Consider the following 18,785-nt stretch of genomic DNA (forward strand, 5'->3'; position numbering starts at 1 on the left):
TCCTGCTGGTATCATGTCCTCTACATCTGCTGCAGTGTAATCAGCGGGGACATAATGTAGAGAAGTTCCTGCATCTGCAGCTTTTATCTTCCTGCAACTTATATGTCTTATTGTCATTTCTTATTCTTCTAGGCCGTGATCAGATCATTGACCCCTATGAGAAAACCAAGTATGAGCGACTATACCCAGATCAAAGAGATTGGCAGAGGATCTTTAGGGTGAGCATTATGTATAATCTTCATTTTTCCAAAACTCCTTATGATGGTGCCTCAGTCTATATGTCCTGCCTTTTGGAAATTCCTGTATATGAGTCCACATCTAAATTTTACTGTATTCCAAGATGTGTAACATTTTTATTTTTTCATCCCATAGAGCTTTGTAAGGACTTGTTTTTGGTGTGTTGAGCTGTTGTTATCGGTACCACTTTGCACTAGATCTAATCTACATCTAGTCACCTACTCCACATCTATTTGTCATGATTCAGCTCAGTTATGATGTGATATGTATGAAAACCTCCCATAAGGGCTCATACTCACTTGCGAGAGACTCACACGATTCTCGATACTCGCACTGGGACCGGAGCGTGCGGCTACATGTATCTCTATGCAGCCGCACGCTCCAGTCCCAGTGCCGGCGGCAGTGCCGAGTTTTCATGTGAGAGACTAACACGAGAATCGTGCGAGTCTCTCGTAAGTGAGTATGAGCCCTAAGTGATCATTTATGCTGAGTAATTTTGTGTATTTCCAGACATTGGTTTCTAGTGGCGGCCATACATCTAGTATTAACTATTAGTGATGAGTGAGTGTACTTGTTACTCGTGATTTCCGAGCATGCTCGGGTGTTCTCTAAGTATTTTGGCATGCTCGGAGATTTAGTTTGTGTCGCCATAGCGATAGCTGCATGATTTGCGGCTCCTAGACAGCCTGAATATATGTGGGTATTTCCTAACAAACAGGCATTCCTCCTCACGAGTATTCAGACTGTCTAGCAGTCGCAAATCATGCAACTGCGGTGACACAAACTAAATCTCCGAGCACGCCAAAATACTCAGAGAACACCCAAGCATGCTCGGAAAACTCAAGTAACGAGCATACTCGCTCATCACTATTAATCACTATTAACTATTAGGACAGAAGATCATTTGACATATTGACAGACTGTTAGTAAGAATTCTGTATAAATTATGGATTTTTCTCCTCTACAGGGCCGTCTACTTAGTGCGTCATAAAGACACAAACAAGGTATTCGCCATGAAGAAACAAGCAAGGGGTATCCTGGAGGATCCAGAGTATCTTGAAATGGCCTATCTGGAAAGGGACATCGCAATATTCGCTGATTGCCCCTTTGTTGTCTCCACGCTTTGTTCCTTCCCAGGTAAACAACATCTGTGTATGGTCATGGACTTTGAAGCAGGTAAGACATATCCATTGTATCTATAATCAGCCCATTTCTGCTTAAACATATAAAGCTACCAATGTATTTATATTTCATTATTCTACATGCTCATAAGAACAGATTAGGAGGGTTACATCTTTCTGACAGATAATAATTTTCATTGCTTCTTATTGCATTTTTTTCTGATGTTGGGGCAACAAAAACACTGCAATTCCATCTGAGTTTATTTTTTTTTATTATTTATTTTGAATGGAGAAAAAGTGATTTTTATATTAAATTTTCTTTCCCCAAATATTTTGGTATTTTATTTTTTAGTCTCCATAAGGGACCTGAACTTGTGATTATATAATCGTAATTACTATGTACTGCAGTATGGGCATTGCAGAATATGGTGAAAATCTTGGTCCACTATGAAGCCAAGCTACACACTGACCTTCACAGAAGTACCATAGTGGCAAGGATAGTAGTCTTCCGCAGACACTCAGCAGCCATAGCAAACCACTGACATGGAATGGGAGCAATGAGTGCTTAGAGCAGCTCGCCTCCAGGTCACCTGCTGTAAATGCCGCTGTCAGAGATTGACAGTGCAATGTAAGAGTTTACCAGCAGGGGGCAGATCTCAGCTCTCTTTTTGTATAGGATTACTCTGCAGTATACAGTATACGCTCTACATCACACAGTGTATCTCTATGATTGACTCCCTGCCCCAATGTCTCAGCTTATTTCTCATTCACACTCATCATGTGTAATTTACATTGTAACAAACCCTCACCTGTCATATTTGCTTTCTGCTCTAGGAGGAGACTGTGGCAGTCTCTTAGAGTTATATGGTCGTTTACCCCTCACCTTGGCCCGCAGGTACCTTGCAGAAACGGTTGTTGCTGTGGAATATCTGCACAGCTATGGTGTGGTTCATCGAGACCTGAAGCCTGAAAAGTAAGTGAGCGCTGCAGGATAATAAAGGGACACAGTTATAGTTTGGTATACAGTCTATGGGTTATTACTTAGGGCTGACAATATCTTTTCTTTTACAGCCTCATGATATCATCAACTGGACATATCAAAGTCACCGATTTTGGGATTTCAAAACTCGGACTCATGAGACCAACATCAGACATTTACAAGGCTCAAACTATCGACATCACCAGAGAGTTTCCTGCTGATGGGGTTAGCTATACATAAAAAACTTATTCTTTACAGATCTGATCTATTACTGCTTCTCGGATATTTTCTCACATAGAAAACTTTTCCACTGATATTATTTGTCACAGTTATTTTCATTGATCATCTTCTCATTGTTCTGTTGGTTTTCAGATGACTGGCACCTTGCATTATATAGCCCCAGAAGTCATCTTAGGGGAGGGCTACGGAAGGCCTATTGACTGGTGGTCAATAGGGATCATCATGTATGAATTTCTTACCGGCGATGTGCCATTTAAAGGAAGATACAAAAGTGATATTTTCAACAGTATCACCACGGGTAAGTAAAATATTCTGAATGCTGTGTGATGCCACAGTAATTTGGTTCAGTTGTTATGTTCATTCTTTGATTTAGTTACTTGTTGCTTTTGATGAGTTTTTTAAATGATAGTAAATGTAGAGACCTTCTTTTCTGTAATATTTACTTTTTATATAACAGATGACATCACTTTGAAATTTCAAGAGTGTGCTCTTCATCCCAAAGCTCAAAGCATCATTACTCAGCTACTCATAAAAGATCCAACACATAGACTCGGGACAGGTAATATATATAGTAGTATTAATAATGACTTATAGCTCCTCTGTGACCTGACAAATAGATCATTTCCATGAGGATAAACACTGAGGTCTCTGCATTATCTTCTTGTCCATTCCCCATTCTTCATTCCATGACTTACAGTATATTTTGGATCTGCTATATCTTCAGTTTAGATTAACTTAAAATGTACAGTCTTCCTAACATTGTCTGGATCACTTTTTTCTTGTCTTCCATTTCCAGGAGGAGCAAATGAAATCAAGAGTCATCCATTCCTGAGTGAGTTAGACTTTGAGAACCTTCAAAATATGCCAACGTTAAGGCCAGATATTACGTCAGAGGAGGACACCCGCTACTTTCCCAGTAAGTAGAATGAGACGTCATCTGGTTAAAGTTGCAGTTTGTCTTGTCTTTCATTTTATGTGACAATATGTTCCCATCATTATTAGTAATAACATGGTGACTGTCTGTGATTATATTAATAATCTCTGATAATACTTGTACTTTGTAGCTGGCATTGAGAGACCCAAATATATGGATTCAGATGAGGAGGTCAGTGATTGGCCAGAAAGTCTAAACTATGTATCATCTTCTCAAAGACTTTCTAAGGTAAGTATATGATCAGTAAATCCACAAAACTATAACTAAAATAGTATTATAATACTATATATACTGTATATATATATATATATATATATTTAATTTTACTCTGTGTATTTTAGCTATATGACCCCAATACCAGGATGATGAGAGATGAAGATCATGAGCCATCTCCAGATTGCTCTCTAGAGACCAGCACAAAACACTCAGATATGTGAGTAAATTATTATAGGGTATAGTACTGACATATCTTCAGAATACCAAATACAATACGCATATGACACAATACTAAATACAGAATCCACCATCCCATGATTGATCATCACTGTTGGGTCTGGCTTGTGATAACGCTGGTGATAACAGTTGATCATTATGACCAGCCTTTCATTTCCATTTCATTAAAGCCCTTTATTACTAGTTATTATTCATTCATGCTGACAGAAGGCAGTCCTGTGCAAGGTATACCCTTCATTTTGGCCAAGTGTCCTAATTGCCCATAAAAACTGAGTCTTTTTAATTTTCATTGCTTTCACTTGTAATTTATTTATTTTTCTTCTACTAAACAGGCAGAAAGAATCTTCTCCAACTGGAAATGATGGTGATAATCAGTGCTTCACTACTGAAAACAACAAGTCACCCTCTCCCATATTGCCAGGTATGTGCAGGTCTATAGGACATCTTGTTGTCGCCACTGATCATAAGGTGTAATGTAAATGTCACATGAGGACTCAGAAAATCACTGCTTTTTTGTGCCTTTAAAATAAACAACAATCCAACACGTTAATGTATAAAATTCTCACTCTTATGTGCTGCGCATTAAAAGGTATAAGGGGCCATACAGTCTGGTGCCTGATACTGATCACGAATACTCTGCCCATGGCTCAATCAGGCCCCAAACTAACCTTATATATACCCTTAATGTGCCACAGATGTTTAAACCCCTTAACCCCCGAACCTTTGTTTAGATTTTGCGTTTTGGCGCTTTTGTTTTTCTTTCCACTTCTTTCCAGAGCCATAAGTTTTTTATTTTTAGGTCAATATGGCCATGTGAGGGCTTATTTTTTGTGGAACGAGTTGTACTTTTGAACAATACCTTTGTTTTTACCATGTCGTGTAACAGAAAACAGGAAAAAAATTCCAAGTACAGTAAAATTGCAAAATAAATGCAATCCCATACTTAATTTTTGATTGATTTTTTTGCTAGGTTCACTAAATGCTAAAACTGACCTGTGACTTGGATTCTACAAGTCATTACGAGTTCATAGACACCAAACAGGTTCTTTTTATCTAAGTGGTGAAAAAATATTCCAAACTTTGCAAATAAAAAAATAAATTGCGCCCTTTTCTGAGACCCGTAGCGTCTCCACTTTTTGGGATCTCTGGTTGGGCGAGAATTTAGTTTTTGCACGCTGAGCTGACGTTTTTAATGATAACACTTTTAGGCAGATACGTTCTTTTGATCGCCTGTTATTTCATGTTAATGCAATATCGCGGCGACCAAAAAAACTTAATTATGGCGTTTCGATTTGTTTTCTCGCTCAGCCGTTTAGCGATAGGGTTAATCTTTTTGTTTATTGATAGATTGGGCGATTCTGAACACAGCAATACCAAATATGTGTAGGTTTGAATTTTTTTATTGTTTAATTTTGAATGGGGCGAAAGAGGGGTGATTTAAACTTTTGTTTTTTTACATTTTTTAATATTTTTAAAAACATTTTTTTTATTTTTGCATTGCTCCATAGGAGGCTAGAAACTGCCATAAATCGATCGCATCTGCTACATAGAGGAGATGAATAGATCCCCTCTATGTAGCAGAATTATAGGTGTGCTATGAACCCGACCACAGGGTTGTGCTGATAGCAATCCGGCATCAGCAATCATAAAGATATGACTCTAATCTTATAGGAGGTTATCATTGACTTGTTTTTCTTAATATTTTGTATGATTTTCCAGTTGATACGAAAAATACATCTGCACTAAAACTGGAAGAGCAAAGACCAGAAATAGTAGTAAAGACAGAACCTAGCAGAGGTAAGTGTGACAATAAGGTCTATGTGGTCTGATGTCAGCGACTGAGAATAATTCACAAGGAGGATATATTATATGTTACTTTTTTACATGAATTTCCAGTTGAGACAATAAATACATCTGCATTAAAACTGGGAGAAGATCAAGACCCAAAAATAGTCCCAGAGACAGAACCGAGCAGAGGTAAGTGTGACAATAAGGTCTTTGTTGTCTGATGTCGGCGACAGAATAATTCACGAGCAGGATATATTATATGTCAATGGTGAGATTTTCACATCTATGACTGACAATGATCACTGACTTGTTTTTCTTACTTTTTTTGTATGAATTTCAAGATGAGACAAAAAATACCTCTGCATTAAAACTGGGAGAAGATCAAGACCCAGAAATAGTCGCAGAGACAGAGCCTAGCAGAGGTAAGTGTGACAATAAGGTCTATGTTGTCTAATGTCGGAGACTGAGAATAATTGAGGAGGAGGATATATTATATGTCAATGTGGGATTTTCACATCTATGACTGACAATGATCATTGACTTGTTTTTCTTACTTTTTTGTATAATTTTCCAGTTGAGGCAAAAAATACATCTGCATTAAAACTGGGAGAACAAGACCCAGAAATAGTTGCAGAGACAGAGCCTAGCAGAGGTAAGTGTGACAATAAGGTCTATGTGGTCTGATGTCGGCGATTGAGAATAATTCACAAGGAGGATATATTATATGTAGTGATAAGCGAATGTGCTCTTTACTCGAGTTTTCTGAACATGCTTGGGTGTTCTCTGAGTAGTTTCGGCGTGCTCGGAAATCAAGCTTTAGTCCCCACAGCTGCATGATTTGAGACTGCTAGACAGCCTGAATTCATGTGAGGATTTCCGAAATAACGGGCAATCCCCACATGTATTCAGGCTGTCTAAAAGCTGCAAATCATGCAGCTGCGGGGACTAAAACTTAATTCATGAGCACCCTCAAAATGCTCGGAAAACTCGAGTAATGAACACACTCGCTCATCACTATATGTCAATGGTGGGATTTTCACATCTATGACTGACAATAATCATTGACTTGTTTTTCTTACTTTTTTATATGAATTCCCAGTTGAGGCCAAAAATACATCTGCATTAAAACTGGGAGAAGAACAAGACCCAGAAATAGTTGCAGAGACAGAGCCTAGCAGAGGTAAGTGTGACTATAAGGTCTATGTTGTCTGATGTCGGCAACTGAGAATAATTCATGAGGAGGAGATATTATATGTAGTGATAAGTGAGTGTGCTCTTTACTCGAGTTTTCCGAACATGCTCGGGTGTTCTCTGAGTAGTTTGGGTGTGCTCGGAAATCAAGTTTTAGTCCTCGCAGCTGCATGATTTGAGACTGCTAGAGAACCTGAATACATGTGGAGAACACCCAAGCATGCTCGGAAAACTCCAGTAACGAGCACACTCGCTCATCGCTATATGTCAATGGTGGGATTTTCACATTTATGACTAACAATGATCATTGACTTTTTTTTCTTACTTTTTTAGATGAATTTCCAGTTGAGACAATAAATACATCTGCACTAAGACTGGGAGAAGAGCAAGACCCAGAAATAGTCCCAGAGACAGAACCTAGCAGAGGTAAGTGTGACAATAAGGTCTGATGTCGGCGATTGAGAATTAGTCACGAGGAGGAGATGTTAACTCCCAGTGGGTACGATTGTCACATGTATGATGACTGACAATGATCATTGACTTGTTTTTTCACTTTTTATATGAATTTCTAGTTGAGAAGAAAAATAACTCTGCAATAAAACTGGTAGAAGAGCAAAATGCCAAAATAGTAGAAGAGCGAGAACCTAGAAGACGTAAGTGTGATAATAAGGCCTATGTTGTTTGATGTTGGCCAGTGAGAATATTTCATGTGGAGAAGATGTTATCTGTCAGTGGTGGGATTGTCACATGTATGATGAGTGACAATGATCCTGTTCCTCTGCACGGATAAGATTTCTCTACTGTCCTGCCACAATGACACCAAAGCAGTATCCTCTAATATGGAGTACCATTACTTACATTAGTTTTATATCTCTTCTCCTAGGGTCCATCTTCCGCCGGATTATATCATCCTGTCGGCGTGGATTATCCAGGGCCGCTCGCAGCATCAGTAGATGCATTTGTCCAATCTATGATTAGGGCACCATATACATCTAGTACAGCAAGTCCATCATCAAAGCTGTACTTGGGCAGCACGGTGGCTCAGTGGTTATCACTGTTGCTTTGCAACACTGGGATCCTGGATTTAAATGTCACTAAGGAAAACATCTGCAAGGAGTTTGTATGTTCTCCCCGTGTTTGCGTGGGTTTCCTCCGGGTACTCCGGTTTCCTCCCACACTCCAAAGACATACTGATAGGGAATTCCTAATTTAAAAAAATTAAATAAAAATTCTGAATTAATTAATATTCCTTTGTAATAGAATATTTCTGAAATATATGGCATACCAATACTGTACATCGTACATATTTGAAGAATCCTCATGAAGTTTTGCTTTTTTCACTAAACGTGTATGTACTGTAGTGTGGTGGGGTAATATACTTCCCAACTGCCATCTTCTCTGAGATCAAGCTCTGTCCGGCTCCACTTTTATGTGATGTCATAGATACATAGTTACATACATAGGTTGAAAAAAGACTTGGGTCCATCAAGTTTAACCTTTCTCCACCAATTGTCCATTTTGCCACTAAATTAAATATAACCCACAATGTTATGTGTATTGAGGAAATCATCCAGCCCTTTTTAAAAGCTGTTGTAGTGTCTGCTATTACTATTTCTTGTGGTCGGCATTCCACAGTGTGACTGCTCTAACTGTAAATAACCCTTTCCTATTTAGCTGTCGGAATCGCCTTTCATTGCTCTCCAGACTCTTCGGCTCACTCTATGCTCTCGGTGAGAGCGAGAAGTCTCTTCTATAATGCTAGCCTATGGGGCCTTGTTCTGACGCTCCATAGGCTTACATTGATAAAGGCAACCTGTCACCTCGCTTTTCAGCTATAAGCTGCGGCCACTGCCTTTCAGGGCTTATCGACAGCATTCTAGAATGCTGTAGAAAGGCAGTGGCCGCAGCTTATAGCTGAAAAACGAGGTGACAGGTTTCCCTTTACTAGTCGACTACATACTTGCCGATGTGGGAGATGTTGTGACCTGGTCATCATCTAGCCGTGACAATTATTCCCTTATAAAAGGTTCTAGAGACATTCATTAACTAGTAGGACTTGGGCATCCTAAGACAGTCCTGCTTAGACTGCAGAGACCCGTATGACGTAAACGGTGCCTCCCCGCCTCCCACCAATCCCATAATAACGAAACAACAAAAAGGCCTGGATGGGTTGAACAGGTCGGTCACAGTTTACTGAATTCTAAACCGAGAGAGGCAAATACAAATTCTCAACGGACTCAGAGCCGAAAGCCCCCCGTAACTGACGGTGGGCAAGGAAGCTGATGAGAGGTTACGAACCTTTGCCCCCCATACTACCGCTGTGACATTGAATACAACAAAATCATGCAAGTAATGAAAACATTGTCCAAAATTTTTTTTTTTTTTTTAAATAAACATTATATACAATAGCCGCACAGCACAATTGCGAATTTATAAGGGAGGGAGGGTGGTGACAAAACTTTGACTGGTCAGCCAGGGGAGGAAGAGGAATTCTCCGGCCCAGCACAAGAATTTAACCCCTGAGGGTGTGGCCGGACGCCCCTTCCCCTTTTTCCCATTGGTCAGTGGGTGTCCTAATATATGGCATCACCTGAGAAGTAGTGGGAGGGGGGAAGCACTGCCCAAAGTTCCTTTATAGCTTAACCTATCTATGGGGACTCTGCAGTCAGACACACATTCCCTATACGGTGCCGTGCCTCTCAGACTGTTCACATTGGACTATGATCAGTGGCCCTGTCGGTATTTGTGTCTGAAGCCCCATAGAATGGGATTCAGATGTTCGCACCAACAGGAACATTGAATATAATGATGCAGGCAGAGTCAGTGTTCTATATTAGCATTATTATATGCCTATTTGAGGCAGGCACCAAGACGCCATCTTGGTGTCTGCCTCAAAAAGGCATACGAGGACAAAAATTATGACCTATAGAGCACACAATGACTCCATCTACTTCATTATAATCAACAAGATGGTGGCCCGATTCTAACACATCTGGTATTCTAGAATATGCATGTAGTTTATTTAAAGGGAATAAGTCACCCCATTTTTGCCCCATAAGCAGGGGCCACCGCAATCAGGGGCTTATCTACAGCATTCTGTAATGCTGTAGATAAGCCCCCGATGAAACCTGAAAAATAAGAAAAACAAGTTAGATTATACTCACCGGAGGCGGGGGCGGTGGTTCGTCGCTGTCCGGCGCCTCCCATCTTCATACAATTATGTCCTCCTCCTTGCTTCCCCTTGGCTCCTGTGCACATGTACTTTATCTGCTCTGTTGAGGGCAGAGTAAAGTACTGCAGTGCGCAGGCGCCGGGAAAGATCAGAGAGGTCAGGCGCCTGCGCACTGCAGTACTCTGCTCTGCCCTCAACAGGGCCAATAAAGTACGCGTGCGCAGGAACTGAGGGAGAAGCAAGGAGGAGGGCGTCATCATATGAAGATGGGAGGTGTCGGATGGGACAGCAACACCCATCAGACCGGACCGAACGCCGGGGTGAGTATAAGCTAACTCTTTTTTCTTATCTTTCAGGTTTCATCGGGGGCTTATCCACAGCATTACAGAATGCTGTAAATAAGCCCCTGATGGCAGTGGCTGCAGCTGATAGGCCAAAAATGGGGTGACAGATCCCCTTTAAATTCCACGCCAATATCGCTGATTGCGGCAAATCCGTGTGGCAGGAGATGACCCGAGGCAACCGTCGCGAGATAAGAGGCTAACGCCGCAGATCTCCCGATGGTAGCAGTGGCGTGCGCCGTTCGAACTCCGCACCAATTTGCGGCCGGACTCTGCCTGTCGCTGATTGGTCGCGGCCGGCCGGGCGCGACCAATCAGCGATGCGGGATTTCCATTGCAAACAGACAGACAGATAGAATTATTATATAGTAGATGGCTCCATTAACACAAACATCGGAAAACGTTTTTCTAGGGCTTCAGCTGCAAGCCCCCAACCGTAGACAATGACACAATGTGAACTTTGATTAAGTAATTAAGTTATAGCCATCAAAAAGAAAGAAAAAAAATGGATTCAGCTCACTGCTTGTATTCCAAATGGAGATGCTAAAAAATAACTTTTAAATAGTCTGTGGTCTGGCGCATGGGTCGAGATACATACCAGGCTGGCTCCATAGTCAAATAGCTTCAAAAAGTAGTAGTAGTAGTATATGTAATTACTGCTATCTCCTGCCAAATTCCTTAGTGAGGAGTGCCGAACATTTATTCAGGTTATTTGTCAACCCAGAACGCTTAAGACAATGCATAGGTTAAAAAAACACACTATGCCTATAATAGTTATGACATGTTCTTGTATGGACCTTGAGAATATATCCATGTCAGAAGGAGCAGACATCAGAAGGAAGGGTCGGAGGTTGAACATAGAACTTTGCTTTACCTTATTCACTTAACGGAGTACAGAACATGAACCGATTGGCTTTATTAAAAAAATAAAGTTTTTTCCTGATCCCGAGGGACAATCAGAGTGGACCTACAGGCATTTAGGCTTCACGGCGGTCAGAGCCAGAACAAAAAACAATTAGTTCCAGTCAGAGCATAACAGTTCATTTTAATGGCTACATTTAATCAGCAACATTCCCTTTATAATCTACAGTAGATGATAAATGGATCTGGCAGATTTAAAGGGAACTAGCTGAAGAGCCCGGCACTGCCCGGGCATAGTAACTAACTGTGGTTAGTTATAACAAATAATTATCCTCCATCCCATAGGCCCGTGCCCATATACCCATCATACATATCCTCCATCCCATAGTCGAGTGCCCATATACCCATCACACATCCTCCATCCCATAGTCCCATGCCCATATACCCATCATACATATTCTCCATCCCATAGTCCCATGCCCATATACCCATCATACATATTCGCCATCCCATAGTCGAGTGCCCATATACCCATCACACTTCCTTCATCTCATAGTCCAATGCCCATATACCCATCATACATATCCTCCATCCCATAGTCCTGTGCCCATATACCCATCATACATATCCTCCATCCCATAGGCCCGTGCCCATATACCCATCACACATCCTCCATGCCATAGGCCCGTGCCCATATACCCACCATACATATCCTCCATCCTATAGTCCCATGCCCATATACCCATCACACATCCTTCATCTCATAGTCCAGTGCCCATATACCCATCACACATCCTCCATCCCATAGTCCCATGCCCATACACCCATCACACATCCTCCATCCCATAGTCCCATGCCCATATACCCATCATACATATTCGCCATCCCATAGTCGAGTGCCCATATACCCATCACACATCCTTCATCTCATAGTCCCATGCCCATATACCCATCATACACATCGTCCATCCCATAGTCCCATGCCCATATACCCATCATACATATTCGCCATCCCATAGTCGAGTGCCCATATACCCATCATACATATTCGCCATCCCATAGTCTTGTGCCCCTATACCCGTCGTACATATCCTCCATCCCATAGTCTAGTGCCCATATACCCATCACACATCCTCCATCCCATAGTCCCGTGCCCATATACCCGTCATACATATCGTCCATCCCATAGTCCCGTGCCCATATACCCGTCACACATCCTCCATCCCATAGTCCCGTGCCCATATACCCATCATACATATCCTCAATCCCATAGTCCCGTGCCCATATACCTATCATACATATCCTCCATTCCATAGGCCCATGCCCATATACCCGTCATACATATCGTCCATCCCATAGTCCCGTGCCCATATACCCGTCACACATCCTCCATCCCATAGTCCCGTGCCCATATACCCATCACACATCCTCAATCTCATAGTCCCGTGCCCATATACCCGTCATACATATCCTCCATCCCATAGTCCCGTGCCCATATACCCGTCATACATATCCACCATCCCATAGGCCCGTGCCCATATACCCGTCATACATATCCTCCATCCTATAGTCCAGTGCCCATATACCCATCACACATCCTCCATCCCATAGTCAACCATTATGACATCATAATGAGCAGCGGCAGGGTTTGCAACCTATGATGACATCAGCGTCACCATGGCAACTATTGTGACATCATAATGAGGGGCAGGGCTTGATACGCACACACTGTTTCCCCAGTATGCAAATAGGGGCATTATGACATCATAATGAGGGGCGGGGCTTGACGCGCACACACTTTTTCCCTCAGTATGTAGATAGGGGCAAAATTGTTTGGTGAATTGAAATGCACGGGGTTAAAATTTCACCTCACAACATAGCTTAGGACGCTCTCTGGGTCCAGATGTGTGACTGTGCCAAATTTTGTGGCTGTAGCTGCGACGGTGCGGATGCCTATCCCGGACATACACACATACATACACACATACATACATACATACATACATACATACTTTGAGCTTTATATATTAGATGTGCCCATTTTTTCTCAACAATTGGAAAAAAAAATGCAAAAACGTATATTTTTTAATGGTATAAAATAGCAATTTTTGTTCATATTTTCAACTTGAAAAACTGGAGGGAGTGGGGGGCAACTGCTGATATTTGCCATAAAAATTTAATGTAATGTGAGATAGTGCAACTGCAGTACACATTGGTGGGATCTGCTCCATGTGTGAGACGTCACTCCTCGCCTTCTAGAAGTTTGCCAAAGGATAAGGCAGGATGAAGCATAGGAGCCATTTTGTTAGTGGCGGCAAAGTGATATTGACAAGTGGACAGTGACACAGAGGTCGGTCGTTAGCACCGATTCTGTTAGTTGAAGCTGCGCTGCTCACCGTTTCAGTGACCGCATGAGATACATGGCTCAGCAGACCGTCACACATGATGGGACTAGATACATGGCTGTGCTCAGTGTAAAGCCTCACTCAGATGTATAATGTAGGGACAACTGAATGAGACTTTACACTGACTGAGCAGAGATGAGTCAGTGTTCAGAGCACAGCAACGTGATGATGAGCTCTGAATACTGAAGTGAATATAGGTCGGCAGCCTGACATTGTACGACTAATCCCAGGCTACCGAGCTGCTCAATAGCCTGATATTAGTACAGCGTCAGGCTCCTGATCTGTGCTCACCACATCTCACAACCACTGCGCAGACCTCCTGTCACCGACAGCTACGTGAGCTGTTGATATGGGGGTGTAAATTGTAGCCAAGAGCACAGTTCTGGACTACAATAAAATGGCACCTGACTCCCCCGCAGTGTTGAACTGGACACCCCATGGGGAATACACAGTCCACAGCTGAGGCAGACACAATATAGGAGATTGTGGTCTGTGCGTCTCTAGTCTCCTATGGCTGCAGTATTTGCGGTGTGCAAGTGTCATACCCAAACAGTTTTGTTGCTACATTGCTACAAACAAAAGAGAAGATTCAAATGATCCACAACTTTAATAAAAAAAATTGATACACATATAAAGCATTCACGGAAAGCCTACAAGTGAAGATCATTAACTGGAAAAATACAGTGTTTGTGTATCCAAAGTCCAGCATAGTGCAATTATTCGCATGTACTTTTATATCTTGGCCAATTTTGGTTTCAAAGACCTGCTGCAAGTATTGGCAACTGAAATAATAGTGGTTAGATTTGGCTTGGTGAAAAAAAAAAATTATATACAATTTTTTTTTTTTAATAATGAAATAGAAGGCACGAGTCATTAAGACTGTGCTGTGCAGGCCAGTTTAAGAAGAGGATTGCTGGAGTACAATGCACCCAATTCAGGTGCCGTCAATGTACCCCAGTCAGACTCTTTATGCAGGTGGGTGCAGCCATGCCCTGTCCATATTGGCATAGCTGGCTTGTAAAGTAAACTCCAAATGTTGCAATATTTTTGCGCAACTTCACCAGAATTCTGCTGAAATCAGTTTAATAAATCAGGACCCAAAAGACTTCAAAATAGTGAATAATGAAGTTATTAAAATCTAATAAAGGCTCATTTTAATAGCTTACACATGTAGCAGAATATGAGCACTGAACTGTTACTTTCCAATTACAGGTGGGCTACATAGAGGTAAAGGGACCCCATCCCATTAGAAGGGAGGTACAGTTTACCATTACCTTTTTTGAGACAGTAATAATAACAGCCCCAATACACGTTAGTTGAAAGCCGGTCAAAGCCACAGATTTTGGGAGGATCGCTCGGCCATCTGCTGTGTAGGGGCACCTCCCGCCTCTTCCCCGATAGGAGAGAGAAGGACCGGGCAGGTGGAGTGGCAATGCCTGATACTTTTGTTCTCAGGGGAGATTGTTGTGAGTTCATTCTCTCCTTCACCTTTGATGTCTGATGAACTCCCTCTGCTGGTGAAGAGAGGTAGTGAAATTGATTGGGATGGGAAGAACCTGTCATCTGAACAGGCGGAGTGTGATTGGACATCTGGAATTTCTGAGTGGATATAAGGCAGCCGACGCCCTGCAGGGCTGCTGTTGATCCTTTCTGCTCTGAGCTCTTGCATCCAGTTTTGTTCTTGTCTACTAAAAGCTAAGTTTTTGCCCTGCTAATATTCCATGAGATTTTGTCTGGTTTCCTTAGTGTTTGTATTCAGCCAGTCCTGGTTGGGACTGGCTGAATTCCATTTTTGTCTCTGATCAGTTGATCTCTTTGCTCTGTTTTCAGAATATACCTGAGTGCTGATATAGTGATTTTTGTCTAGTGACTTCAGGGCCTTTTTCCCTATCAGATGGTTGGGACATTTTTGGAAGGGTTTTTTGCGGATTGCAGCCAGCATCTTTTCTGTCCTGTCCTATCTAATTAGTTGGGCCCCATCGTTTGCTCAGTCTGCATTTCTGTCTGTGTTTGTGTTTTCATCTGTTTTTCACCGACAATACATGTTGGGGGCTGTCTATTGCTTTGGGGTCTGCTCTGGGGCAGTTTAGATTTCCCCTTTCCTACTTTAGGCTTATGTAGTTCTCCGGCTGTGACGAGGGGTCTAGGGCACCATAGGAACCCCCCACGGCTACTGTTAGTTGTGGTGTATAGGATCAGGGGTCTGCAATCCGATAGCTACCAACCTCTCCGGTTTTCTGGACTTAGCTTGTATTTTTGTTTTCTCCTCCTCCGGTGACTCATTCATAACAGGAGATAATCTCAAAATACCCAGCACTCACAAGTATGTGGAGTCGGGAGTGATAGCCTTTGGCCGAACATTCAGCACACGGCTACCCAATGTGTATAGTCAGCTTTTTCCATCTCGTGTAGCATTACAACTGGAGAATATGAAACCATCCTCAAATCCGAATTTGCCATATTCATGGCTTTTTTGTACTCTATTCGTGCAGAATTTATGTTTGACGATCAGTCCCGAACATATTCGCTCAACTCTAAACCCACTGACGTTTGGTGAATACTGCAAATACAATATTCGCCGGCGATCGTAATCCGAACCAAATTTTGCAAAATTGGCTCAACTCTTGTCACAACCCCTATCTCCTGTGGCATTGCTTACTCCCAACACTACATTGATAGCTATACGATAGGGATTCATTTTTATAATAGACATTACCAGAATTTTAATGCCAGGTAACACAAGAATACAAACCATCTTGCAGCAAGAATTCAAACCAAAATTTATTTGCATAAAGTAAAATATGAAAAAGGCAACTTCACAAAAAAACAAAAAAAACAAAACAAAGAAACCTTCACAATGTTGATAATAAATGGAGTATTCAGAAATACAAAAAATAAATGCATACCTATTTTTCCCATTAAAGAAATTATTTCTGATTTGAATCCCCAGAAACCCTCTTGGCAGTGAACCTGTCAGACACCTGATGTGGGAGTTTTCAAATTAGGCCAGGATCACAAATTGCTATGCAGCCGCACGCTCCGCTCCCAAGTGCAGGCGGCAATGCCTGGTATTAACATGCGAGATTCGTCCGAGTTTCTCGCATGTGTGATCCCGGACTTAAACCAATTGTCAGTGGTAAGAACATTTTATTTGCTGCCGATGTGCAAAACAGCAATTGGTGTGAAGAAACCGAGACACTGTTCATAGGACGGCACTTTTTATTGCAGCTTATCCCATTTTACATCAATGAAGTTACAATACTGAGCTAATCCCATGGACACGAGTATCTAATTATCCATTTATTAGATTTGCTGGCGTTTATATTATACTAGCTGAAGAGCCCGGTGTTGCCTGGGCATAGTAACCAACTGTGGTTAGTTATAACAAATTATAATGATTATATTGCACATAAAAACCGTGCATCTAATCCTATCCTGTGTGATACTGACTGCTGAGCCGTGTATCTGGGTCACCCTCCCAGGGCTGTGGGGTAATCGGTACCGGGCCGGTCACTCAAGGGGAAAGGTGTCACAGCAGCGGTGACCCGGTCCGTGGCCCTGGGCACCCAAGTAAAAGGGAGATTGAATGGTGGATTGTAGTTGATTAAATGAATAGTTCGTGACGCCACCTGTGGTGTTTGGCAAGGAGGTGTTAAGCCGACGCTGCATGCAGATCCTCTGGGACTGATGGTATGATGCAGCAAAGATGTAAAAGCTCCCCACAGGTGAAGCTGTAGTCCCAGGGCAGTGTAGATGTGGAGGCCAAGGGGAGATGTAGGTCAGGCGGTGTTGGGCACCAAGATGTAGCAGTGCCGGGTGTGTTGGCGCAGGAATAAGTGGAGGACACCAGGGCATGTAGTTCCAAAGCTTTACTCACAGTCTGTTGTGCAAACAGGTGCCTGCCTCTGTGCTGTGTCCTCCAGGTCAGGGACTCAGTCAACCTCCAGGCCAGGTGGAATACTCCTTTCCAACACTCCGCCAACATGTGCCTTTCTGAACGTCTCCTCTTATAGCGCCTATAAATGAAGTACTCCCAGTACTGAGTTACACTGGAGTTTCTCCTGTCCGATGTTCTTATGAACTTTCCTTGTACGGCAGACAGCTGTAGCCTGCTTCGGGGACTTCTTGCTTCCTAGTCCCAGCTCACTATCAATGTTGCTGTTGTGCCACCAAGTCTGATGTGGGAATAAAGTATTGCTAACTTCTTTTCCTCCGGTGTCTGCTGCAGGATCATTAGTATCCATACAACCTCGGGGACCGGGCCCCGGCCTTGCACTTAGAACTCCTAGGCAGGGTTCTTCTCTAACCCACGTCCTCTGTTCTGTCTTTTACTCCTCACATTCTGTACTAATCCTTTCTTTCTATGGAACAATCAGGTTTTTGTTCTATGTCTATTTCTTGTGCCAGCAGACCCAGGTCACTGTGGCCTGCTGCAGCACTTCCTTCATCCATCCATCTCCCGGGGATCTTCTCTGTCTCACTCTCTGTCCTTCTGCATCCTCACTCACTCTCAGTGACTGGCTGAATGACTGAATGCCTATGACTGAATGACTGACTACTAACTAACTGCTGAATCCTAAACTCTTCTCGCTCTTTTAATGTAAACTCAACTCCACCCACCTCCCAGCACGTTTCGTGTTCCAAGCAGGGAGCCACCAATGGGTGCTTTGCTATACTCCAAGCAGGAAGCCGCTGAAGGTGCTTTGCTACACTACTTTGTGGTGTGGGGTGCAGGTGTTGGAGTGTGGTTAGGAGCTTCCCACCTTACCTGGATGGTGGGGCACCACACCTCAGGAGGAGGTGCAGTACCTCTGTGGCAACCGAGCCTCAGGGGCGCCACATATCTAATCCTATTCTGTGTGATACTGTCTGCTGAGCCGTGTATCTAATACTATTCTGTGTGATACTGTGTGCTGAGCTGCGTATCTAATCCTATCCTGTGTGATTCTGTCTGCTGAGCCATGTATCTATTCCTATCCTGTGTGATACTGACTGCTGAGCTGTGTATCTAATCCTATCCTGTGTGATACTGACTGCTGAGCTGTGTATCTAATCCTATCCTG

General features: G+C 42.5%; 1 protein-coding gene and 1 long non-coding RNA gene across 2 annotated transcripts in view; both read left to right on the plus strand.

Annotated features, from left to right (window-relative positions):
* The window catches only part of LOC141078421 (uncharacterized), a 41,218-nt gene extending 39,711 nt beyond the window's left edge, over positions 1 to 1,507 (plus strand). The window contains exons 5-6 of the long non-coding RNA XR_012227847.1: positions 133 to 218; positions 1,205 to 1,507. This is a non-coding gene — a long non-coding RNA (uncharacterized lncRNA). The remainder of the gene's footprint in view (positions 1 to 132; positions 219 to 1,204) is intronic.
* Positions 1,508 to 1,725: 218 nt separating this feature from the next.
* On the plus strand, positions 1,726 to 7,921 carry LOC141078413 (microtubule-associated serine/threonine-protein kinase 1-like). The gene is made up of 16 exons (XM_073565146.1): positions 1,726 to 2,331; positions 2,430 to 2,562; positions 2,710 to 2,875; positions 3,035 to 3,136; positions 3,374 to 3,493; positions 3,642 to 3,739; positions 3,853 to 3,944; positions 4,297 to 4,385; positions 5,684 to 5,761; positions 5,861 to 5,941; positions 6,094 to 6,180; positions 6,327 to 6,404; positions 6,852 to 6,932; positions 7,277 to 7,369; positions 7,516 to 7,596; positions 7,827 to 7,921. Exons 1-16 carry the CDS (start codon positions 2,105 to 2,107, stop codon positions 7,919 to 7,921), a joined length of 1,701 nt encoding a protein of 566 aa, XP_073421247.1. The 5' UTR covers positions 1,726 to 2,104.
* The last annotated feature ends 10,864 nt before the right edge of the window (positions 7,922 to 18,785 follow it).

The sequence above is a fragment of the Dendrobates tinctorius genome, unplaced genomic scaffold (genome assembly GCF_039654945.1).
Source record: "Dendrobates tinctorius isolate UK_male_01 unplaced genomic scaffold, ASM3965494v1 ptg000559l, whole genome shotgun sequence".
Lineage (NCBI taxonomy): Eukaryota > Metazoa > Chordata > Amphibia > Anura > Dendrobatidae > Dendrobates > Dendrobates tinctorius.

Excerpts from the sequence above, each read along its gene's own strand:
- LOC141078413 (XM_073565146.1), top strand. The coding sequence starts at position 2,105 with ATGTCTCAGCTTATTTCTCATTCACACTCATCATGTGTAATTTACATT. Across the intron at positions 3,137-3,373 it reads AACACATAGACTCGGGACAG|GAGGAGCAAATGAAATCAAG; the intron begins GTAATATATATA and ends TTCCATTTCCAG. Across the intron at positions 7,597-7,826 it reads AGAGCGAGAACCTAGAAGAC|GGTCCATCTTCCGCCGGATT; the intron begins GTAAGTGTGATA and ends CTCTTCTCCTAG.